The 24,604-nt window shown below is 46.9% G+C and overlaps 2 protein-coding genes across 12 annotated transcripts in view; one reads left to right on the forward strand and one right to left on the reverse strand.

The window, feature by feature from the left end:
• The window catches only part of grin3a (glutamate receptor, ionotropic, N-methyl-D-aspartate 3A), a 34,152-nt gene extending 24,086 nt beyond the window's left edge, over window positions 1–10,066 (forward strand). Inside the window, exons 7-10 of the mRNA XM_035608525.2 lie at window positions 208–359; window positions 3,564–3,725; window positions 4,074–4,144; window positions 8,081–10,066. Of these exons, the coding sequence (XP_035464418.1) occupies window positions 208–359; window positions 3,564–3,725; window positions 4,074–4,144; window positions 8,081–8,630 (935 nt within the window). The 3' untranslated portion in view covers window positions 8,631–10,066. The remainder of the gene's footprint in view (window positions 1–207; window positions 360–3,563; window positions 3,726–4,073; window positions 4,145–8,080) is intronic.
• Window positions 10,067–11,243: 1,177 nt separating this feature from the next.
• The window catches only part of plppr1 (phospholipid phosphatase related 1), a 50,297-nt gene continuing 36,936 nt past the window's right edge, over window positions 11,244–24,604 (reverse strand). For 9 of the 11 annotated variants that reach the window (XM_035608531.2, XM_035608528.2, XM_035608530.2 and 6 more), the window contains 5 exons: window positions 21,580–21,712; window positions 18,441–18,691; window positions 17,726–17,902; window positions 13,363–13,494; window positions 11,244–11,512 (listed from right to left, as the gene is read on the reverse strand). In XM_035608531.2, coding sequence (XP_035464424.1) covers window positions 11,462–11,512; window positions 13,363–13,494; window positions 17,726–17,902; window positions 18,441–18,691; window positions 21,580–21,712 — 744 coding nt within the window. In that variant the 3' untranslated portion in view covers window positions 11,244–11,461. Of the gene's footprint in view, window positions 12,781–12,958; window positions 12,988–13,362; window positions 13,495–17,725; window positions 17,903–18,440; window positions 18,692–21,579; window positions 21,713–24,604 lie in introns of all 11 variants that reach the window. The other 2 variants (XM_035608537.2, XM_035608536.2) reach the window with 2 other exon arrangements.

The raw sequence follows: 24,604 nt of genomic DNA on the forward strand, positions 1-24,604 counted from the left end.
GTATCTAGCGGCCGGCGTAGCCGAACTCTTTGCTCCGGTTTCTTCCAACGAGGAAAAAAAAATGATCGAAAACTTTCTATCCATCGCATTTTCTATTGATGTTGATTACGTGTCTATCGCGATACATATCCTTATCGTGTTATCGCCCGGCCCTACCGAAGAGTTTGAACTTTTTTTCCTTTTGAATGTATGTGTCCCTCTGGTAAGGCTACGGCATCGGCCTCCCGCAGAACTCTCCGCTCACCTCCAACATCTCGGAGCTCGTGAGTCAGTACAAGTCGGACGGCTTCATGGACACGCTGCACGACAAATGGTACAAGGTCGTGCCCTGCGGGAAGCGCAGCTTCGCCGTGACGGAGGTAAGACCGGCACCACCTGCCGCGCGCCGCGCCCGTTGATGAAGAAACCTTGGAAGATGGTGACTTTTGAGGGGTTTTTTCATCACCGGCCCTGGATGTGGTTCGCATATATCAAACAGGAGCTTTGCCACCAATTTCCAATATTTCATATTTGTATAGAAGTCGTCGCTCTCATGTCCTATCTGCTGCTGTGATGGAGGTTTATTGGACAAAGCCCTTCAAAACACCAAGGACTCATCATTTTTCCGGCTCTATACTCTCAGAATACAACAACCCCCCCCCCCCGGCCCCTCCAGCTGCTAACCAAGCTGCGTCCCCAAATTACTTCAGGCCTGAGCACTCCAGCCCCCCCGCCCCCCCGGTCCACAATGTACTGCTATTACAAAGCACTTAGCTCTCTTAGCAGCCTGGTCATCTCTCCACCCAGCTGTGACTTTGAAATCCCCCCAAAGTGTCTCCCGGCTCAGCCCGGACTGCACCCTCTCTACCCATTTTTCGAGCGTGCGTTGAAGAGTAACTTCTCGCGCCGCCTCTGGCCCACATTCTTGCTGCAGTCTTGCTGCAGTTGTACTTTACTCTCTCTCTCTCTATTATTTATTTGCTGGGGTGACGGGCAATATAACCCCCATCTAATCAAGAGCCGCCCGTGGCGTGTGCCTTGGAATGACAGCATCGCCTAAGTAGCCCGGCGCGTGAATGTAAATCACCAACTTACGAGTCTCGTAAGAGAAGCAGAAGATGTACGTCGCGGTGGCCTTTTTCCCAATTGTGTATCAGCCAGACGTGCCCGCTCACAGTCGCAGACGTTTGAATTGCCCCGGGGTACATTTCACTTCGCAGCATTGTGCCTTATTTTCATTTGTATTTTTATTCTTAAAGCAGCTCGCCCGCTATTTTTCGCTCTTTTCTGTGTGGTTAGTTTTTACATTATGACCACGCGGTCGGCTATCACAAAAATTAAAGTCATGTCACCGGCTTCCTTGTCACCGAGACGGTCCATCACAGGTGGAAAGTTTCGGCGCGGTTACAAGGCGCTGTCAAAATCAACACTGGTCGACATCAGCGGGAAATTCATGTGATAAAAGCAGTGTATGAATTACTGACACGGCTGGCTCGGTTTAGTCCTGCTCAGCATTTTTTTTTTTTTTTTTAGCAATCTTTTATTCCGATGAATGACTTTAACACCAGCAGCAGCAGCAGCAGCAAGCCGGGGATCCCGAAAAGATGAAAATAAAAAAAAAATATATAAAAGAAACTGATGGATTGGTTTCAGCCAGGCCGCCAAAAAACTCTGCTGGCGTTCAGCCAGCTCTCTGTCACCCCGCAGAAGATGATCCCATTTGAGGCAATAAAATCAATACCAATGAATGACATATTATTCAATTAGCTGACATCAAGAGGGCCAAACTTAACATCGCGGAGAAATACACAGCGATCAAAGGAATGCAGATTGTGAGAGTCGCGTGCTCTATTCAAGTTATCTTTTTCCGCGGTGGATCTTCTGCAATTAACCAGTTGGAAAGTGATGGAAAAACATGAAGGCGTTGTGAATGATAAGATCACTGTGGAAAATGTGAGTGTTGCACAGAAAAGAGATGGGGCCAAAAGTATGTGCTTAAATAACTTTGTAAAAGAAACGGCATCTGTGTGGCGAAAATTGGGGCGGGGCTAATACACACTTGCGTTCCGTGGATTATATTGGAATGGTGTCCCGTATGTTCAAGTAAGAAGCAGTTTCTCCTTACTGTCGAAGGGATTCAAAAAAAACCCCTGTGGTTTTATAATGTATTCACCGGCAGTCAAGAGGCTGCCACTGTCTGCACTGCCCCCGACGTCGCAGGAATCATCAGCCAACACTCTGCAAAATGTCGTTACGCCGCAGCTCGCCAAGTCACAATACTGCAGTGATGAATTGAATCCATCATGTGTTCCATTCCAACACGACTTTATAATGCAATCGTTGCCGCCGCCGCCGCCGCTGTATCACAAGCTGCTGTGCCAAAAGAGTCTCACGACGACGCGCATCTGCAGCAAGAGCAACAAGTGCTCGGTCGGGAAAAGTGTGACGTTGCATTTGTGGGTGGCCTCACCCGCAGACTGATTCTGTGAGATTTATATAAGTTTCATATCAGAGTGAGACGGCGTGAGCGGGTGTCATTGTTCTATCGCACTTACATCAGCTTCAACATCATTACGGCAGCTTTGGGCAGAATATTGTGTCTATTTCTGCTTTAACATGGAACTCGTTACATGTCCAAGACTCACACAGAGAATCACACCTTATTTTAGATTTCACCTTTCTATTTAAAAAAAGTTGCCCATTTCCTTTTCAAAGACAACACGTGTGATATTGTACTGTGCACATTCATCGCCGTTTCGTTTTTAAACTCCATCAGTGAGGTTTTTGGTGCTAATTATTTCATTTGGACACAATTATCACTTTTCCAGTCTCAAGTCTCATCAAATCTTCTCCGTGAAGACTTTACAGCTGCAATAATTGCGGTGTTGAGCAATGGAAACACCCCCCCCCCCCCAAAGAAAAAACATGATGCATTACATTGTTCAGTGCAGCATTTTTTTGCCTGATGCAAGTTTTTAACAATTGCAGCCAGTGACTCCCAGGTGGTCGGCTAAACTTATTGTAATAGAGTTCCGACTGTGGTGAATACATTGTTGGGTTCACAACATTAGCAAAAATATTAATCATAATGAAATTACACTAGTTTTATCATTAAAGAGTTGGCCGGAGAAGCAATTTTGCACCCAGCAACCAACCACAAACTACTGCTGCACTCACTTCTGAAAAACATCTGCTTGAATATGATAACGCAGCGTGAGCATGCAGTCACAGTATTGTGCTCAATTACTTTTTTATTATTACATTACAAACACAAAACCCAGCATTAGATTTCCATACATTCCAGTGTCATTTCCATAGTTGATCCATTGAACTGAAACTGCTGCACCTTGTGCCAAAAGACGCGTATGAATATATGCTGTCATATACACACTACATAGTAACATTCATGATTAAGGGTTTGAACAATAATTAAAACATACATGTTTACATTACGATACAAGTATTATTTTGTTTTGTCTGGTTATTATTATTGTACTTCCCGTATAGAATTTTCCAGACAACTACTATGTGCCTCCCTGAGCTCTTATTCTGTACATCTCCGATCTTCCTCTGTCTCTCTCCAGACACTGCAGATGGGCATCAAGCATTTCTCCGGTCTGTTTGTGATGCTGTGCGTGGGCGTGGCCGTATCGCTGCTGACCACCGTAGCAGAGCACATTGTGTACAAGCTGGTGATCCCCAGGGTCAAGGAGCCACGCTTCAAATACTGGCTGCACACGAGCCAGGTAACACACACACACACACACAGACACACACACAGACACACACACACACACACACACACACACACACACACACACACACACACACACACACACACACACACACACACACACACACACACACACACACACACACACACGCAAGGCTACATTGCATCTGGAAGATGCATACTTAGTCATAAGAACATTAAAGTGATGCATTGCAACTAACAGTGCACATTTCATTATTAAAGTACACAAGTATAGCAGCATCTTGTACAAGCGACACCCTACTTATATGAACAACGCACATACACAAATCATTTACACTAAGCACTGACAGCTATGTGTAATCTCTGCTTTGCCTTCCAGAGATTACACCGGGCGCTCAACTCGGTCTTCACTGAAGACAAACTACCGACTGTTACCAAGCCCGAGAAGAGGTACTGTCCCCCGTCATCGAGAAGCTGCGCTCAGTTCAGTTTTAGTTTTCGATGCGATGAAGCCAGCAGACGAGAACTTGCGATGCATGGATTACTAACTGTGAGTGAGTCGTTCCGTGGGAGTTCCATCTGAGGCGATTGAACCGAGGGTCGACCGCTGTGGGGCCGGTCGGGAAAACCATTTGTGGGGGCTTTCAGAGCTCGCGGTGGGAATAACCTGCGAACTCCATTTACTTGGTCATTTAATTATCAGCTGGTTATACAGTTAGATTTGGCAGACACGGCGCTGCTGTTTGCCCTCAATGAATCGAAGAGGCGGTGTGGATTCTGCTGAGGGAGCTAATCCCCCAAAACAAAATGACCACTGACTACTTAATAAGCAGAAGAAAAAGAAAAGGAAAGAGCCACCGCGATCTGCCGTCCTGAATATGCAACAGGCACGTTCCTGTTTCCCCTGAAAGCTGCCGATGCCCCGTCTTGTCTGAGGTGTAACTCAATATTATTGATAACTCTCAGGTGAACGTATGGCAGGATACTAATAGTGTCTCGACGCAGGGGAAATAGCCTTCAGCTGTTACCAGTTTAAGTGAAGCATGTCAACCGCGGTGTTCGTCTAATGATCTGCCGAATTGCATGCATGGCACAAGGGATACGAGCGGCTCATCCAACATGAGCCCCGGCCACGCGGCGTAGGGTCAGTGAGTTGACGCGGCGGCCGAGGCTGTGACAAGTCGGACGGCAACACTGGAAATCAGCTCAGCCGCGACTGCGCGGCAGAAATTCACGCTCGTAGGGTGAAATTGAACCGGAAACCACTGCGAGGCCAAAGCGAGAAGGTGGCCCACCGCAATGCGGCCTGTAGCTGGCTTAGTGGCTTAGTGACGCCGCCAAGGAAACGCAGCCTGCACTGAGCTCCAACCTGTGCCGTTTTCCCTGGCAGCGAATGAAAGCACAGGCAGCACAGCAGCGGACACATAGCTTACTCCGAGGCATCGGAATCCGGCGATGGCCCCCCTGGCAAACACCGGAAGCCGTTTGCATTCTGTCCGGCGCTGGAACATGGACTGCAAATAATGACGGACGGCGTGACATCGTCTCAAGAGTGAAGCCATAAACATCTCAATAGCCCGCCGGGTGGCTGGCGGCCGCACAGGTCATGAACCCTGCCTCCTCCGTGTCAGCAGACGGGACGGGAAGTACACATCAGAAAACGTCTTGATTTTACAAAATCTAAGTGTTCGTTTTTCTGATTAGTTTGAAACGTCACGATTGACAGCTGAGACTGACTTGCGATAGGTCGAGCGCGTGTATCGGCGGGACCTGGATACCACGCTTTGACTCTACGATCACCAGTCCGCTGAGCAGTGCAACGAGATGCAATCGCCGTCTTTATATTCAATCATTGGGCTAAAACCTTGAAGACGAGGCAGATTGATGATACTGACCACCGGCAGAGGAACAGCCGGAGACGCACGACGTGAAACCCGATCATTTTATCCCAAATGTGTAGTTCAGACGGTGTCGTGTGAGCTGCCGCGGGTTGTAATGTCCGAGATAAAGACCTAAATAAATATGACTGGATGTTACTGATTACACGCGTGGATTTGAATCAGCCAATCATTGTAAAGCATGATACAAACGAGCGAGACAATCAGACCGCTATGCTTTCATTCAGAATTTACACATGTTGTGCGGAATTATAGCTTATTATTATGAATCGCACGTGAGCCCATACAGTGTGTTAACCGGTGACCTCACTGCAACTGTACTGAAGCATTCCCAGCAGGCCATTGGCCAGAAATAATCAGCCTGAGAGGAAGTGACATCAGTTAACGTCCAAGTGGCGGCGAGGGGCCCCGTTTTAATCAGAGACAGAAAATAACGGTCAGTGTGATGGAAGCTAATCATCGGTCGCGGAAATGATATCATGCTGATGTTGCAGAGTATTGTATGGCACAGCTGGAAGGGAAATGTACTCATTTGTATGGAGGAGAAAGATCACAACGACCATCAACCTTTTGCTGAGCTAAAGATTTTTATTGTGAAAACATTTTCTGCTGCCCTCCTCACATCTATCCCTTCTTATTAACGCAATCTGGGGGGGGGGGGGGGGGGGGGGGGGGGGCACACAGGTGGAGGGCTCAAAGTGGGGATTAAGCGCACATAGTAATCGTGGAGCTGAGGCCATGAGAGGGATATGCCGGCGGTAATGAGGATAGATTGCCTACTCCTGCATAATTATACTCAGTCAAGTTAAGTCAGTCAAAGCTCCCCGGCATCGTGGTTGCACGATGTCGAATAGTCAGAATTTATTAATGTCTTATTGTCCATGTCCTGCAGAAATGTCTGTTTGAAAATAAGATGAGAAAATACAGGAAAAAAAACAACTTCTCAAAGAAGTACCGTGTATCCACGTCTTTTATATCATAAATCTGTGCAATAAAAACGCAGAATTACATAATCCAATGGGCTCAGCGGGTAAAAATGTAATGTTTTAAAACAAGTCATGAGGATGGAACCATATTGCATTTTTCATATGCGATAACTAGGATGCAGAAAAAACCCAAAGGAATCCGAAAAGCTTGTCTGGCCGAGAGAATAAGGAGCCGTGTCTATCCCCTGAAACAATGTCCGACTGCCAAGGGAGATCGTATAATTCAGTATCAGACGCAGTGTTGAGGTCACGTAGCTCGAGAAAAGGCCGCTTAACCGACATCCACACTCAAAGAAGATAATCTGTCACACGATCATCTGGTAGATCAATAACTATGATTTAACACCTATACTCCTTTTAATGAAAAAATTGGAGGGGGGTCGGACCTTTGCTTCTCCTGTTTATACTCCAACTGTATCTACGACAACTAAAAACTGTCACCGAGGATTTAATTCACTTTATGACCCTTCATTTTTTTTTTGAATTCTGTCGTGTGTTTAGCACACCACTCTGGCTTAATATTGTTCACACAAGTTCAATCGTGTGAACATATACTGTAGTAGAAGATGATGTTTCCTCTACAGAGTCTAAAGAACGGGACAGGGCTCGTGCTTCTCCGCTTCAGGCCCGATGTGTGATTCTTTTGTAGAGGGCCTCTCAATTAGAAAGAAGTGCCCGGTAGCAGTGCTTGACTCTGCAATAGTCTCATGCGAGAGGGTCTAAAGACTAAATTTCACACCCTCCACGGGGTGATGAAGAGGTCATTTACGAGCTGGAAGGGGACTCGAGGACTCTTCAGCGAGGTGCAAATCTCCGCGCTGCACCTGTATCCGGCTCCTCAAAGGACAGCCTCCCCATTCACAGCGCTGCGAGCCGTGCTTACATGTCTTGTTTTGACTGTCGGTCGCAACATCTGTGCTGACAGATGGGTTGGGAAATAGCGGTCAGCGGTGAAACATCGGCAATCGCATTCTAAGGACGCAGCATCCAGAAGTGAAGAAGGTAATCGTGCACTGACACTGAGCTGGCCTCTTTTCACAAGGTGCTGATATGAAAGTATGTGAGATTACCGGGGCTCTGCGTTGCCATGGCCTTGGTTGTCCTGTATTTGGTTCATGCATCAAACAAGTTTTGGCTCTGCCATATAGGTTTTCAAGGACATGCATAATCAATATTTATGAAAATGTGAATGCAGCCTTTGGCAAATCCCAACGAGAGGGATCCGGCGAAAAAAGAGGGAGAGACCGTAGGCCATATCTGGAAATGATGGGGAGGAATCTGAGAGCTGCGAATGGTGGAGGGAGGAGGGATAAGGCCTTTTGGGAAAAAACATGATGGAGGGCAGACTTATTTACAGGACGGATAATGTCAACTGCATTGTACATCATGACGTTCATGATGTCGTGTCAAACACCGTGGATGAACCTCATCCCTCTCTCCCACACCTGGGATCTTGGCATTTAACTAACTTTGATTTCTCTCTGTGTCGGCCTCATTTCCAGGTGTAATGAGGGGAACAACCAGCCACGGTGGAATCCTGCAGAGTCCTCCCACTGCAACAGGCGTAGGGTCCTTCCACAGGAGATGCAGAATGACCTGGAGCGCCCGTCCACCCAGGATCTGGCCCCTCCGCCGCCCCCTTCGACCCTGCCTCACCCGCACCCTCTGCCCCTGCTGGAGAAGCACATGGTGGCCACGTCCAACGGTCGCTCCGACCTGTTAGGCCGAGTTTTGGGCCAAGGCCAGGGGGGCTCGGGCCTCCCGCAGTGCCGGGGTCTGGGTATGGTCGACTGTGGCCCCGGTCTGAGTGTGGGCCGGAACCCTATGGTTCAGGAGCTGTCCGAACTGGAGGGTCAAATCCTCATCATCAAGCAGCAGCTGCAGTCGGCCATGAGGAGGAAGAGGGAGCTAGAACAGTACCAATCAGAAAACCAGCAAGCAAACCAGACTGCGCCGAGTCAGGCCGCTGCCCTCCAGCCCAACCAGTTTGCTCAGTACACCCAGTCGCACCCGCAGACTAACCAGCACACAAACACGCTCCCGGAGTTGTGAAGCCTTTTTCCCCGTGTGTGCGCGTTTCCCCCCCCCCCCCCGAGTTTCCAGAACGTCTTGCAGGTTTTTCCGGGGGACAGGATACTCGCTCAGTTTCTTCGAAAAGTTGGAACCTTCCCAGTTTTCCCAGGGCCAAAATCTCCCTTTGGGCTCAGGAGTTTCCTCGAACGGCGGAACTGAGGAGTTCTCCCCGGGGGCCAGATCCTGCTCCGTCACTCCGGCGGGACACCCGCTGACCCTCCGAGGACGAGAGGCACCGAACAAAGGATGAACCAGGGATCCTGAACCAAATCTGTTCTTACTCTAGCTTGTTGCCGCAGCCGAAGAGCTGTGCATCCCCGCTCCTCTTCCTCGTGTCCCTTCCCCCATTTTCTTCACCTCCTTTTCACCCTTCCTCTGATCCCTCCATTTTTGTTTCTTTCAATCCCCCCCCCCCCCCCACTCCTGTCTTCTCCTGACGTCTGTCCCTCTCATCTCCTCCCCCTAAGCCTCGTCTCTTCGAGGGCACAGATTTGCTTGCCACGATGATACCTTGATCGCAGATACGAAGACACGTCGGCATTTAAGCCTAATGGGCTAATTCACTTGAGTCTAACGTCGAGACTCGTCGAGTGTGAACGACCTTCGGTTGAACCCCGCCGGTTAAGTCTTCATGTCCTTGGGATTTGCTTAAACCTTGTATCTTTAAGCGGGGGGAGAGAAGAACTGCTGGCGACTGGTTGATTTCACCATTGATGCTTAAATGTTTTTGACGAGTGTTTGATTTGGCGTTGATTATTTTTTTTTTGGTCCGATTTGTTTTTTTCAGGGATAGTGGGGCTGTAATATGTTAAAAAAAAAAAAAGTAAAAAAAAAAAGAAAGATATAAAGTTATGGGAAGACACCTCTATATTCACCATGAGCATCTGGTTGGCATCTCGTGGTGGATTCTTCGTCTTTACAAAATCTTATTTATGGGTCACTGTATAATGTTCACCGATGCACCCACAAGGCATCATTTAACTTGTCAGAGTTTGACTTATGGTCCACAAGTCTTTTTTTTTCATTCTTTTTTTTCAAGTGATGAGAATAAAAAGGAAAAAGAGGGTCTTCAGCTTTTTCTTGTCAGGGACCAAAACCTTTTTTTGCCCAGCCCCCTTAACTGTGCGATACCCACGCTCTCGTGACGTCGTGACACAACAAACACAGGATTGATCGGCAAACTGCTGGTACTGACCTACTGTTAAAATATAAGTATGCATAGAAAGTGTCAACACAAACTCACATGACTGTAGAACCGCTCGCTGAACTCTGACATGTTATTTGATTATGAACAATTTCACAACTGAATACACTGAAACGGTCCCTTTGTGCTGAGACCTGTTCACTTGCATCTTTTCCTGTTTGGGTTTGGATGTGTTCTGTTATTAAAAATTACCTCTCTTCTTTGCACTTAATTCAATCACAAGCCTTTCTCCTTCAGTATAACATACAACGCTGTAATGTCTTGTTCACGATTTTTTTCAGAACCTTTTCAGCAGGATGTGGAACCCTTTAACGTTGTTACAAAAAGAAGTTACTGCAACTCAAACGGAGGGTAGACGCTTGATGATTTCAACAGACTTGTTAAAAAAAAAGAAGCTATTTCTCTCTCACTGATGGGTAATGAGCCTTTGTAAGTAAGACAAAGATGGAAGTGAAGACAGAGGGACAGTGGCTGACATCCAGGGCACACCAATCACACTGTGTGCGGAGGACTCTTTTTCTTTTTTCTTCTCAGTATTGGCCATTGAGATTCACCTGCAGCTGCTCATTTCCTCCCATTGAAAAGGATTCCATAGACACCCTGCAGCTATTCACATCCAGCCCACTCGGAGTGCCGCTGCCTGCCTCAAAACAACGTTTTGGCCGCCGCACTGTTCTTCATACTGGACAGGGAGGCCCACCGCGATGGGGCAAGGATGACGGCCCCATCAATTTGGCCAGTGTGTCTGCAGGGTAAACGAAATGAGTACCCGGCGGAGCAAAAGAGCGAGCGCCCTGGCTCAGCCGTGGGCTTTCTCTTCTGCGTCTGCGTGAGTGCGCGTGCACCTCGCTCAGTGGTGACGTGAACATCACGGACGTCGGCGAGGTCGCAACAGGGTGCGTCAACAGGAGACCCAAAGAGGAGCGTGGTCTGAGCTCGTTCTTAGCTCGTGACTGGGGGGAGGGGGTGACGAGCAGCGGGGCTGACCCACAGGATGTGACGCTGTACCGAGAGAGAAGGGTACGAGGTCACATTCACAGAGACATCCTGGCTTCTTCTCCTTGACACGTTGACTATCAAAAGTAGCTTCTGCTCAAGACACCCGAGTCTCCCAAACCCGCTCCCAGTGGCTGACTACATTTTCTTTTTACCCCATCACGAACGGGTAGTACATATCTGAAGAACATGTAAAGCAACCCTTAATATGTAAACATACGCAATGACAGACAGGTTAAAACTCCCTGTCTATTTCCTAAACACGTGGTTATTTTTTAGCTTGCAATCGAAACAGGAGAGCAGCGGAGCTGTCATTGTATGTTTTATTATTCCAACCCATTATCCGACTTGTTTGTGAATTCTGGCACAAAACGGAAAACACCAGAGAGCGCTTTGTTGCTACTGACTATTTTATTCGTGGACGAAACCAAGAACAAAAAAAATATATATATACAGCATTTCTAACGAAACGCTCTTCTTTTTGTTCCCGAAAGCAAAACATGATTATAATCAACAATGATGATGATGAGCTCAATTTCAATCATGAATATTTATAAAACATCTTGACTTCTCTCTTCATGCTGGGCGTATCTTCCAATAGGAAATGGAGTCACAACATTGCATCACAATCCACTGGTGGCTCAGGAAGGGGGAGGGTCGCCTCGAGGAGGAAAAATGAAGCAGGAGTCATTAGCCTGGTTTCCATTAAAAAAAAAGGGGGGGGGGGGGGGGGGCTAGCCGCGCCTGAAGAGAAATCACCCAGTTTCACTCCGAACAGGCATTTCCCTCTCTTTTTTTCCACATTTTTTTTTTAGAAGGATGTCGTCCATTGGGATTTCAGTTCAAATTTAATTGTAAAGCTACACCAGTGAAATTCCAGGTACTGTAGATCCGGCGCGGCCTAGCCCCCACTGGACATCTCTGTCGGGCTAATTCCTATCAACATCACAGTGAATCAGGAAATTGGGGTGAAACGCACCCATAGTGAGAATTCCCACCGATCATATTTTCACACAACGTGGCACTGCAGGTGAACAGACCCCATTTTCTGACACAGAGGACGTCACTCGCTCTTCCTTGTCATTTTCTTCCGAAGGAGAGAGAGACTTGGGTCTTTCCCCAAAAACACTTAAACTGATACCATAACATATCCAGGTTTACAGCAGGCAAACAGGTCCAAATGGATCATAATAGTCATACAGATTAACAAAAATCTTTACAAAATATGACCTGACACGGTCAATTAATGTACAGACAGAGATAATAAAAAGAAGGATTCTGTCTTTTTTTCTTTCCTTTTTTTTTCTGTACAAAGGACAAACGTCACAGGAACGACAACATCAACACTTTCTTTTCACAGCAGGTTTTTCAGACTTATTAAGAGGGATAGATGCGGTGATCGACAAAGGCATTTCACCTGGCAGGACGTGAAGTCAAACAGAGGGAGTCGGCTGACAGGAAGTGTGCAGGTGTAACACCGTCAGGATAGGCTACAGCACTCGCTCATACAAAATGTACAAAACACTGTCCTCTAACTACAAACTGCCGACCTGGGAGGGAGGGGGAAAAAGAAAATGTCCCACGTTTCGAATGGTTTCAAATATCTGGAGAAAAAGAGAAACATCTGTGCTCAAGTTTGCCTTGTGATATCTCTGCCGACTGGTGCGATCTGCGCGCGGCCTCGGCAGGTTGAGCTGAGCGCGGCCCAACTAGATGAGAACCGTGACGAACGTGGTGTGTTTTGTCCCCCCAGGTGAATGGAACGGATACATCAGGAGTGTTTTTTGTGGGTTTTTTCTTTCCGTCAAGCATTCGGCGCCACGCGGCATGCGTCCCTCGTCATTGTGTCTGGAAGTGCTGTGGAGACGCAAACGTGACCCGGTGCTGCCCCCTTAGTCATGTGACCTCCGTCATCGATGCCGAGTGGTTCTGAAATCGGACGCGGGGGGAGGGGGGAGGGGGGGAGTGAAGAAAACAAAGAAAATGGAAGGAGACACAAGAGGGAAAGGAAGAGGAAATCACTGTCAACCAGTGGTCGGGAGTGCTCTGTGTGCAGATATGCATGTGTTTCTGTGTTTGGGAAGGGTGGTAGTGCAAAATGTCATGCCTGTATGTTTCACTGAACATGTGTCATCGCTTTGTGTGAAAGAAAGAAAGAAAGAAATAGAAAGAAAGAAAGAAAGAAAGAAAGAAAGAACACATGGAGAAATATGTGACTGACATTCAAATCCTCTCTACTTGATTAACGTACCCTTTCTCTATGGGGACTCTGAGAAATGCAGGAAATTAGCAACTGAAGCGGGACATGGGAAAAGTGACAACAAATCACAGTAAGTCACGGAACAGACCAAATTACGGGGGAATGGATTAACAGTATCTGGACGGCGGATTTTATGCCGAGGCCCTCGAGGGAGCTCTGCCAATTAATGGGGAGAAGATAATGCACATCATGGAGATTAAAGCTTGTTTTTTCGGGGGGGGGGGGTTCCCAGGTTAAGTGTTTTTAGCTACCTGTGCGCTGAGGGTCTCCAGGGGACTCTCCACGCGGGGGAAGGTCATTAGAGGCAGGCCGCGGTAGTCCTCGGTCTTCTGCTTGGCCGCTGCGCAGTGGACGCCTTTGAAGTTGTTCACGACACATATACCCTGTGAAGTGTGAGGCATGTGAGGACAGCGCAGCGTCAACAGCGAGACGGGTTGACAATGACAACGGGGCAACAGGGCAACAGGTTCGTTTCTATCGTCCTGACACTGGGACAGGTTTACAAACCCGTCCCACAGTTTGTGTCCACATTTGGTTTTAACAGTAAATAATTATCAGCGTTTCCCCCATTGAATTGGGGGGGCACCCCACCCATCCAACGGGAGACCCCACCCCTCCAACGGGAGACCCCACCCCTCCAACGGGAGACCCCGCCAAGCAGAAGTCATTTAAGGTCACTTTCCTTATACGTCCTCATTCCTGCATGAAAGATTCTGGATGAAACTTGATTTGCGAAACCATCCCCCACCAAACCGGTAAACCTAGCGCAAACACTGTAATTGTATGCAACCATAATCTCACTAAAACTGTCCAAATCAATACGACAATTCATACAAATGTTAAAACAAGACTAAAGAGTCCACATTCATGCGAATGGGTTCTGTGAAGCACTTAGGCAAACTTACACCTTCTTGGTATTCGCATGCTAACATTTGCTAATTAGTTAGAAACATTCTGAAGATATTTGTTCAGTGAAGACTTTCTAAACATTCTTAATGGAGAAAAACCCTTTGAATTAAAAACGTGATTTAAAAAATCGAACGACCCCGGTGCCACTTAAGCTCCGATTAGAGGGAATTAAGAACACAAGGGTTTCTGGGGGAGATATGGCCATATTTTCTGCGCTACAGCGGCTATTATTATAATATAAAGTTTATATTCGGTGGGAAGACTTAAAGGTTGCACAAGTCCACGAAGAGTCCGCCAACATTAAATGCAGGGCAGGGGGACGCCCTGGGGTGGTCGTCTCTGTGGTATGGCATTGTGCCCAGCGGGCACAGAGAACTCATGACCTTGTGTCTTCATTTATATGTCTGTTAAAAGTCTTGTAAATTACATTTACTCGAGAAAAAATTGTCTCTCGGTCAGGTTCTGTTAACAGCACCAGACACCAGCGAGAATGCTGCAGCTCTGAACCCCACCATGGACTAGTTAGTCAAAAAAGGCAGCCTGAGGGAGATCCCCCCCCCCCCAGACTCCCAACCCCCGGGCCAATCATGCCCTGAGGCAGGAGCAAAAGAGGAAATGAAGCAGAGCGATCCACTGCTGGGGGAATCCGCTCAAGGTTTCCCCGTTCGTGGCAGTTCATGGACAGTCATATTCCCAGCGAGGGGAATGAAGGAATCAAAGAGGCTAGGCGTCACAAGCATTTGGTTCGCCCAAAAAACTGAAAAAGAAAAAACGAAAGTGAATTCTTTGCAAGAATGTGCGTCAGAGCGAATCTGAACTTTAAGTTGACAAGCCTGACTCAGGAGCAACAGAGAAACTCTTCGCCGACACTGATTTCCGTTGTTTTCGCACGACGCAACCTATTTTTAAGCTGTGACCGTCCTGTTGTTTCAAATACATTTCAGCACGGCGTCCATTTTCTTTGCTTTCACTCAGTTGCGTCCCCTTTAATCATGGGCGACTGCTTTTTCCCCCCACATCTGTATCTCGTCACCGACGCTAAGATAGACTCGGTCAAGCCGCAGTCTGTTGGATCCAGTTTTGTGCCAAGACATCAGGTCCAGATGGAACGGACTCCATGTGCTTGGGACGGGAATCAAACAACTCTTATCCTCTAATCCTCTAATTTTACATACCTCTAAAGCCTGGTATTGGAAGTGCGGTTGATAGGAATTTCAATGCCTCTTTCAGACTCAGATGGAAGCATGGACATCTAATTTGTCTTGGATCGAACAGATGCCTCTGTCTCCAATGTTAAAGATTTTACCTTTACATTTTTTAAATGTTTACCTCCATCCTGGAGGTCCCCGACCAAGTGCTTAGGCCTGATCCCTCAATCTACTGGCAGAGGACAAAGCTCTCGCAAGACTAAGGGGCAGTTTGCGTTTGACGAGGCCAATTGAGATCTCATCTGTACCTGCTTTTTACTTGTCTTGGCGCCAATTAATTTCCGTCAAGACAGCAGTCCATCACACCGCTTCAGCTCTCACATGACAAGGCCGTGATAAGCTTCGTCGGGACCATTAGCTCCGTGTGCAGGGGAGCGGCCGCCATTCCGAGTTCATGGTTTGCTGATAATACGCTGGGAATGAGCCGGTTCAAAACTGCTGAGGCGATGATTGACTTTCTTGTTTTTATCTTTCCCCGGAGATCACTGACTCAACGTCTGTCAATTTTTATAGGTCAATCATTGAAAGCTTATATCCCTTCATTAGAGTGGTGTGCAGCGGCTCCTCCTCCTCATGTCCCAAGGACACTGAAGATCTCCAGATTTTAGCTTCCTTCAGCCAAAGGAGTACGCAACACATCGGCAAAGACAAGAGCAGGTACGATTGACACCAACTTTACTCACCACGGTAACCTGGAAGCATCTATTACGACCAACAACTACCATTCTCTGGACATCCCTTATGGTCATTCGGGAATTTTCCCTCTAAATGTTTACCCTTGGCAGGCGCCACATGCTACCCCCTCCTCACCGTCCTATAAAGCCGTCTGTAAATCTTACTGCCGTCCTTTTCTTTATTACCCTTCACTATCTCAACATCCAACAGGGTTCTCTGTCTGCACAAACATATAATACTCAGGCCAGGTGATCAATAACTTCAGTAAACAGTGATGTACAGGGACGTTTTGCAATATGTAATCATCTGCGTCTGCAATTTATAGAAAAATCCCCTTTCCTTTTAACACCATTTAACAAAATGTGACCATAAAACCAATCAAACAGATGTACAATGTTTCTGTGTCATGTTTACACCACATATTATCTATTAAATCAAAACCTGCTTGTCAATCTCTCTGTAAACACGTGTTGGTTAAAGTCACTTGCTGATGGTTTTGCCTGCTGTTGTCATGTGACTTGCGGGGTTGGGCGAGTTCTGCCACAATGTAAATTCCCGTAAAACATCCACCAACCATGACTGATCGCATTTGCCCAGTCAACGCAGCTGCTTCTCTTGTTTGTCTTCGAATCAAAACCATCAGCCACCAGCAACAAAAGTACAAATACCAACCGCTGATTCTCCCGTCTCCCGCTGCCTCGCCTCCCTTTTAAACTCCTTCCTGCTTCGACGCACGGGGCCCAGTGGCAGTTGCAAGTAATGAAGCATCTGACATAGTTAAATACTTGGTTGTTTTTTTTGAATAGTCGTGGGGGGTTCCCTTCACCTTCCTTCCTCTCCTCAGTGGGCTCTCCGCTTCAAGCCAAAACAACTTGAGGGGCTCAGCTGAAATCGCACCGCCCTGCATTTAATTAAACACTCAGCATGAAAAGGTGACACCGGCAGTCAAGTCTCCTTGATTCTCGGTGGAAGCTGGGCTGCTTGACGGCACACCGCGGGAGGCCGATCTTGATTTTACAATAACAAGATACCCTCAGATCTGGAGTACAGAACTAGAATCCACCAGATCACTTGTTACCTCAATCGGTTCCCTCCATCGTCTCTGAATCAAACACATCCACTAATTGAAACGGACGTGTCCTGACACGTTCTTCCCTTTTTTCGCTGCTTCTACCTCTTCCTCACTCTGCTCTTTCGAAAAGCAGACGGACTTGCTGATCTCAGTAGAAATCCAGGTGCCACCTCAGTATTTTCTCTCCCGTCTTCTCTTTTCCTCTTTCCCCCCAATCAGCTCCTGCGTCCTTAACTTCATCCCTGTATCCAAATTCACCTGTATCTGAACCTGCTCCAAGCCCAGTATAAATCCCATCCTCATCCTGTTTCACATCCTCTCCCCATCACCCCTTCCTGAACTACCCCCCTTTTAGCTTCTCTACCAAATCATTATCACAAACTGAATGTGGCACAGAGCTTACTTAACACTTTTACATACACAATGCATGGCCTCTACAATCAAAATCTATTAGTCAAAACAAGTCTGTATCACAACCACAAGTGAATCTGCTGCGCATAAGAGTTTTCGGGACATAAATTTGCATCCAGACTCGAGAATGGCCCCGAACGCAGTCTGCTGCAGCCTGAAGTAATCATTTAATTACTGTTTTGGGTCAGTTCCAAGATGAGGCTGAAAATTGCTATTATAATTTGAAAATAATTCATGACCAGAATCCACCTCAGAACAATTCCACTTCTCCTTTCTCTCCCCCCCTCTAATCCCCCCTTCCCAACGCCTCCCCAAAACTTTTCATTTGTCCGGCCTCACCAGAAAGAGAGCGACAGCTGATCCCAGTATGAATCCGGCCACGACGTCCGAACAGTGGTTCCGGTACTCCGAGACTCGATTGAGGCCGGTGAGGAAGGCTGAACAGAGCGTGCCCAGACAGAGAACAGGCTTGGCCAGGCGGCTGGACTTGGTCTTGATGGTGCTGGTGATGTACATCTGGACAGGAGGATAGTGGGGAGAGAAGATCCAACCAGAGCGGTAAAAAAAAACATAAGTTTAAATGATTAATAATAGCCCCTGTTTCTCTCTTTGGCTAGTCTAGAAGGATGACAAGTCCCATGCAGCACCACTGGAGGTGTTCCAACATGAATGGAGTCAAACATTTGACTATTTCATGAATGCACAAAGTCTCCCTAGCAAACCAAAAGGAAAGATGTCCAAAAATTACATCATGTAAGTGAAATAACTGTCTGAGAACAAAAGGTTTTTATCACAGGGAATAAAAGATTATACGAGGAACCAAAGAGAAGAAAAGAATCTCAGCATTTATTCTTGGTTCTCATTTCTTGACCTTTCACCTCCCTTCGCCTCTAATAGTGACTTAGTTTTAGGTTATTGTCATTAGAGCCTTTTTTTTTTTACACAAGTAGAACTTCAACATTGTCGAAATGTATTTTAATTAACAGTACTTATATGTGTGAGTACACTTATCCAGTGCTCTTCCCCCCCCCCGGTGCACGATCATTGTCCTCACCGTCAGGTAGACGGCGGAGTAAACGCTCAGCGACGCATCCTTGGACGGGAAAGACCGGCGGGCGTTCTCCACGGCGATGGGGCTCCCCGTGCAGATGTTGCCGTTGATGATGAACTGGTGATTGAAGCGACACTCTGTGCCGGTGTAGTTGGGCTTGCAGACGGACAGGAAGTAGGGCGAGAGGCCTCCCGTCACCACCTGGCCCGCGTTGACGAAGATGTCCGTGGCGAACAGGCCGAACGCAAACACACCTGGGGGGGGGGGGGGGGGGGGGGGGGGGGGGGGGGGGGGGGGGGGGGGGCGCACAGAGACACAGATACAGCTCAATGGAAAGTTATAGCGTGGAAGCTTGTGGAAGCAGGAAAAGAAACTTTTGACGGACAAAATCCTATTCTGAAGTCTTTGATTTCAGTACTGTTATTCTAAGGGTGCACGTGCCTGCATAGGCGGGTGCACAATACGCGTATACTCACACACACACACACACACACACACACACACACACACACACACAGACACAGATGGTCTGCTTGTGCACTTTCACTCTCCATGAGTAGATACGTTTTCTCTGCAGAGAAGCAAGCGTCTCTAGCAGACATCTGGTTTAAAGTGAATGAACTCTAATTGGTTTATTGCTTGTTAGACGCAAAACATGATTCATTTAAAAACGACAGAAAAATACAACCCTTAAGGAACCAAAACGAGACTTTTTTTCCCCCACAATTAATCTAGCAAAAACGTAGAGCACCCAACGTTAACATCGCATTCCTTCACCGAAACATGTCTGTTGAGGAAGAATCGGTTATGTAGATATCTCTCAAGCGGAGTGACTGAACTTTGGATGCAAACCGTATTGATTATGTAATATCACGAATCACGTGACGGCTGCGCTGGCACGTCTTGCCATCGTTTAAACCCCCGGCCTTCATCCCAAGCAAAAGGGGAAATGTCGGAGTCAAATGAAGTTTGACTGGAAGGAAAGACGAGTGGGCGACAGGCAAGGTGAAAAAAAAACATAAACACAATTAATGACTGCGCTGACACTTTCAGCACACCGACCCTGACCAGTGTCTGAATTCCTTTTACTGTGAAATATGACTGTTGATTATCTGGCCTGCCTAGCCATGAAATTACTCTGCTTTGTATTCTCATATAAGGGGGCTGCAGAGGGCAGCGGGCGCGGGGCGGTGCGGGTGGGTGGGTGGGAGGGGTACAGGGACACGATTGTGTGAAGGGCACGGAGAGAAAGAGAGAGGGAGGAGAGGAGCTGGGCGGGGAGCGAGAGAGCGGAAAACGAAAAGCCTCGGTGATCCTACAAATTTGACAGATTGTTCAGGAAGCGCCAGAAATATAAATCATATGAATCGCCTAATGAATTTCTGATGAGTGTTCTATACAGTGCGGGGGTACTGTTTAAAAAATGAATAAAGATCGGCGTACGCCACTGAAGTCCAGCAGGCGACTTTTTCGAACCAAAGTTAAAGTTTGGTGGGGGAAAAAAATACAAAAACTAAAAAACTTGCTTATTCATGACTGTGTGGCGATGGATTCATCAGATCTGATCGAAAGCACCTACTGCGAGCGTGAGCGAAAAAACTGCACAAGTGTCGCGAGATAGCGATTCAAACGGTGCTTCAGTTCTTCCTGCCTCTGGTAGAACATTTTGTGTTTATGTTTTATTGGCCGACATCTATCAGAGCAAGAAGTGACAGGTTTCCAAATACTCTCCTAGGTTTCCGGTGTAAACGAGCGCCAATGTCTCTGAAAAGCCGCAAATGTATCGCATTTGTTCCGCGGATCAGATCCCAACATGTCCCTCTTTCTATAGTTTGCGTGGCACGTCAGGTGTAATCTACAGAAATCTAATGTTGTCGCATTAACACTGAGACAGACAAGTTAGGTAGAGGGCAGCTGTGCTGAGATACCGAAGAGTAAAAATGCAAAAAAAAAAATATCCGCGTGTCTTTAAAATATGCTGCCGCCATCCGCACACTCGTCCAATTTATTTATTCATCAAATCTTCTTCTCTGTCATTTCATCCTTCACTGTCCCGCATCCACCTGTCTCTGACACCAACTGGAAAATAAAAAATGATATTTAATATATCGTGTCATTCTCAGGTCATTTCTCCTTAGGGGTAAAAAAAATGCCAAATGTTTCAAATGGGAACAAAAACTAATCTTACACGCCAGCTCATGAAGCCCTGAATCATCCGGGTGACTGTTTGAATTGCAGTCACAGGTGACTGGCGTCGCCCACAGTCAACTGTCGGCCCTGATATGCAGCCCGCTGCTTCCTAAACGCTCGCCGAAAGACTGTGTGAAAGTCACAGGGACAGTTATGATTTTGCAGATGCTTACTGAGCTGTTAACCTATGCGCATGGGCGACTTTTGTACTCAGGCAGCAGAAAAACTTAAAGTGCCCATATTGCGATTTTCATGTTTTCCCCTTTTTCCCTTCAGTGTGTCTTTTAGCTTTTCGTGCACGCAAGGTCTCCGAAGTTAAAGAATCACTGCCTCGTATGCTTTCCTGCTAGTTTGGCCGGAGGTTGAACCAGCGCCATTGTTGCCGCGGCTACGGGGGCGTGACATATTCGACACACGTTTTTAGCAGCTGCCGGTCCATGACAGAGAGGACCAGCTGACCAATCAGAGCAGACTGGGCCTGTGTTGGGAGGCAGGTCCAAGAGCTGAAACGGAGCATTTCAAAAGACTGAAAGCGGCGGCATATGTTTAGTAATGATGTTGGAATATTTTATATTCTAAAAGACCCTGATTTAGTTTCACTAGGAATTTTCTGCTGTGAACAGAGTTTATCACTTTTTTTTTCAAAGAAAGTTTACAATTATTATTCAATAATCCTGATGAAAAAAAAAGATTTATCATAACTTCCAAACCTTATTACAGTTTTGCTATTTTCTTAATTTAAATGGTCAGCATATCCCATGACCATGGGATGTTGATCATGTTTTCTTAATCAAGACCATTTAAATGCTGCCTTTTCTCACTTCTGTGGTGAAGAAAATTGACAGAAATCGCTTGTTTTACTTCTTTTCTTGTCCATTTGACAACACAATACAATGCGTAATGAAAACAAAGGCCCTGATGATACGTGACGTGACGTTGATGACCATCTTACCTATGAAGCGTATGATGCGGCGGACGAGGGGGTTGAGGTAACAGCAGTCCCCCGTCACGATGGTTTTCTCCTGGGCCAGCAGAGCTTCCCTCGTCGACTTCATCACATACATGGAGACCTCTCCGATGAAAATCTAACCCAGGAGATCGAGAAAGAAAGACAAATAAAAAAAAAATGACAGTCAGAGGGAACGATGAAGAAGTTGGGCGCCCCATTACAGAGCAGAGGGGACATTTGTGTCTTTCTTCAGGTTCCATTATAGTGTGTGACATTACATCAGGTCTAATGGAAAAGCTGCTGCTGGACAAGCAGAATGAAACTCGTCGCCGGCTGCCATATGTGTCTATGAGGGAGCGTGTGTGTGCGTATAGTAAGTGCACACTGTATGTGTATACACATCTGGTTTAGTACCCGTGGTCTGTTTGTGTTCACAAAAGAGTTTTGAGCCTCAGGACAGGTGACAAAAGTCTTGCTTTTGTTCCATCCCTTGTGAATTGATTATCTTTTTCATTTCTTTCCATCATCAAACCAGCTCTCGTGAACCCTCCAACCTGTTCTCTGTGGCCACAAGCAGCGGGAGCAGCCGCCGTTGTGATGTTTGCTGAACATCAAATTAAGAAGACAGCGCTCGCATAAACTGGGTGTGAATGTTTGAAAGCTTTCGCACTGGATTCAGTCTTGTCTGGATTTGTCAGCACGGGGGAGGCTGAATTGAGATTGTCTTCCCCGGTGACGACGAGCGACGCAGAGCACGCAAACGGTGAGTCACGGGCGATCGTCAAATGCCTCACGACGGAGGAATCCATCGTTTGATGTGTAATGACCCCGAAACATCGGTCTTCCAAAGGCAACGCAGACCAGAAAAGGGCCCCTCTCCTTTCAGAAGGCCTGAAACAGGCGGGCGACGTGTGGCATGCGGTTTGCCGAGGCTGAGCAGTTGGTTGTGACAAATCAAAATGCATCTTACGAAGGCCAATCAAAACAGATCGCCAGCGCGAGAGTGCCAACACACATTTCACTACTGGCCCGTGAGTCCTGGTTTGGGGTCGAGACCCCCCCCGCCCCCGAGCGATCGTGAGACACGGCGGTTTTAAAATGATTTAAGCAATATTGAAAAATATACACGTCATCGGCCTTCCGATTCTCTCTGTCGCCACGTGACCTCTGAGGTGCCTTGTGACAGATTGGTGACAGCATCGGTTACAGCGGGTCAGTTTACCCCGCAGCACACACGGCGACATGACGTGCACGCAGGTCACAAGTCTCCCGGAGCCGTTGCTTCGGAGGTCAGGAGCGGGAAAGTTTTTGCCGCCCCTGGTTTAAAGGCGAGTCCTTGAATGACTTTTTTTTTTTAAAACTCCGTCGTTGATCCGCTCTTCTCCTGGTACTTTTCCCCGAAAACGATGCGGGCGACATGTTTTCTTTTTAAGCGTCTCGCCTCGAGGTGGCTGTCTCACCGGAGTCGGCTTCTGCCCGGAAAAGGTTACTCACCGCTGACTCACTGCCGTCTTCTTATTCCAACCCGTGTGACCCGCCACCCTCCTTTATACAAATGTCATGAAAACAGCCATGTGCACAACGTAAAATACAAGAAAAACGGAGCGAAAACACCGGGAATTCAATCGGACACGGTCATGTCTGGGCAGAGGAAAAAATGAAAAGGTTAAACAACTCAACGCTCAGGAAAGAACACGCAAATCTTTCACGGGGCTCCTAATTTCTCCGTTTGCTTGACATGAAACAAAAAGAGCAGACGTCTGGTTTCGGGTCCTATCTCGGCCTACTCCCCAGTGTAACAGATTAATGGGAGCTCAGGTCGACAACACACTCGAAAGTTCCTAAAACACTTCGCCGGGGGACAGAAGATGACGGTAACAGCCCAGAGTATTTCCGAGAACCGGTTTTATTTCAATGCAATTTTAACTCGCATTAAATTTGACTGCTGTGCCCCGTGGGGGGGGGGGACCATAAATGACTCACGGTGCGGGTTTGGTTCCGACGTGCTCGCCGCAAAACAGCTGAGGAGTCTTGATCGGAAAACAATCAACTTGTGCAGCCTGAGGCAGTTGGGGGAAGAACAGAAAAAACAACCCAACCACACATTGTGCTGATTGTTGCGGTTTACAAGCCGTTTGTATTGTTTGAGGATTTTTTCTCAAATTGCATGAAAAACAAATCTTTGTAGTTCAAGTTGAGTATTTAGCCGTAGCCAGCTAAAGCAAGCCCTCAAAATATCGCCCCCACCAAAAAAAGTCCCTCTGGAAGGAATGATTAATTTCTTTCTCCGGTCCCTATATTTCATGGCTTTCATAAAGAACTAAGTAATCCATTCACCATTCGAGCAGTCATTTTACAAATCGTGCCCTTCGATTTTAAAGGAGGAAAAAAAGTAAGAAAAAGGGCTGCAAATATTACTTATCATATTGATTTATCTTTCTGTGATTGTGACAAATGATGTGCCCCTTCAAACCCCTCGCCCCAATTCATATTGAGATGACGGAAAAGATGAATATGTTTTCTTGATGAGTATCAATTAATCAATTCTGCGATTGAGTAGTTGCTCAACAAACCATACTGCTATTATACCTATTTTCATAGAGATTAAATTAAATGATATGATTGTGTGTAATATGGAAGGTGTCACTTGTAGTGGTGTACCCGCAGAGGTCACCACACTCTGCTGCTGCCCTCGGATTTATGGGGCGTCTAAAGTGTCGTGCGGCTCATTGTCTTGGTCCCGCCCACACAACTTCACTGTTTGATTGACTCGCTCTATCGATGGCATCTATGACGGCTGACAGGATCACGCTGCGAAAAGAAAAACTTAGCGACTAGCAAGGACAATGGAGAGCGAACATTTACACATGCTTGCCACATGAGTGTGTAGAGACCAAAACCAGAGCTAAAAGAGTGATTTTTTTTTTTTTTTTTACCTACTATCATAGAATGCCTAAATACATGGCACCAAAAGACCACTAATGCTGCTTTGTTTCTACAGGGTGAGTACATTTTCTAACTAATCTAC

Source organism: Scophthalmus maximus, chromosome 20 (genome assembly GCF_022379125.1).
Source record: "Scophthalmus maximus strain ysfricsl-2021 chromosome 20, ASM2237912v1, whole genome shotgun sequence".
Taxonomy (NCBI): Eukaryota; Metazoa; Chordata; class Actinopteri; order Pleuronectiformes; family Scophthalmidae; genus Scophthalmus; species Scophthalmus maximus.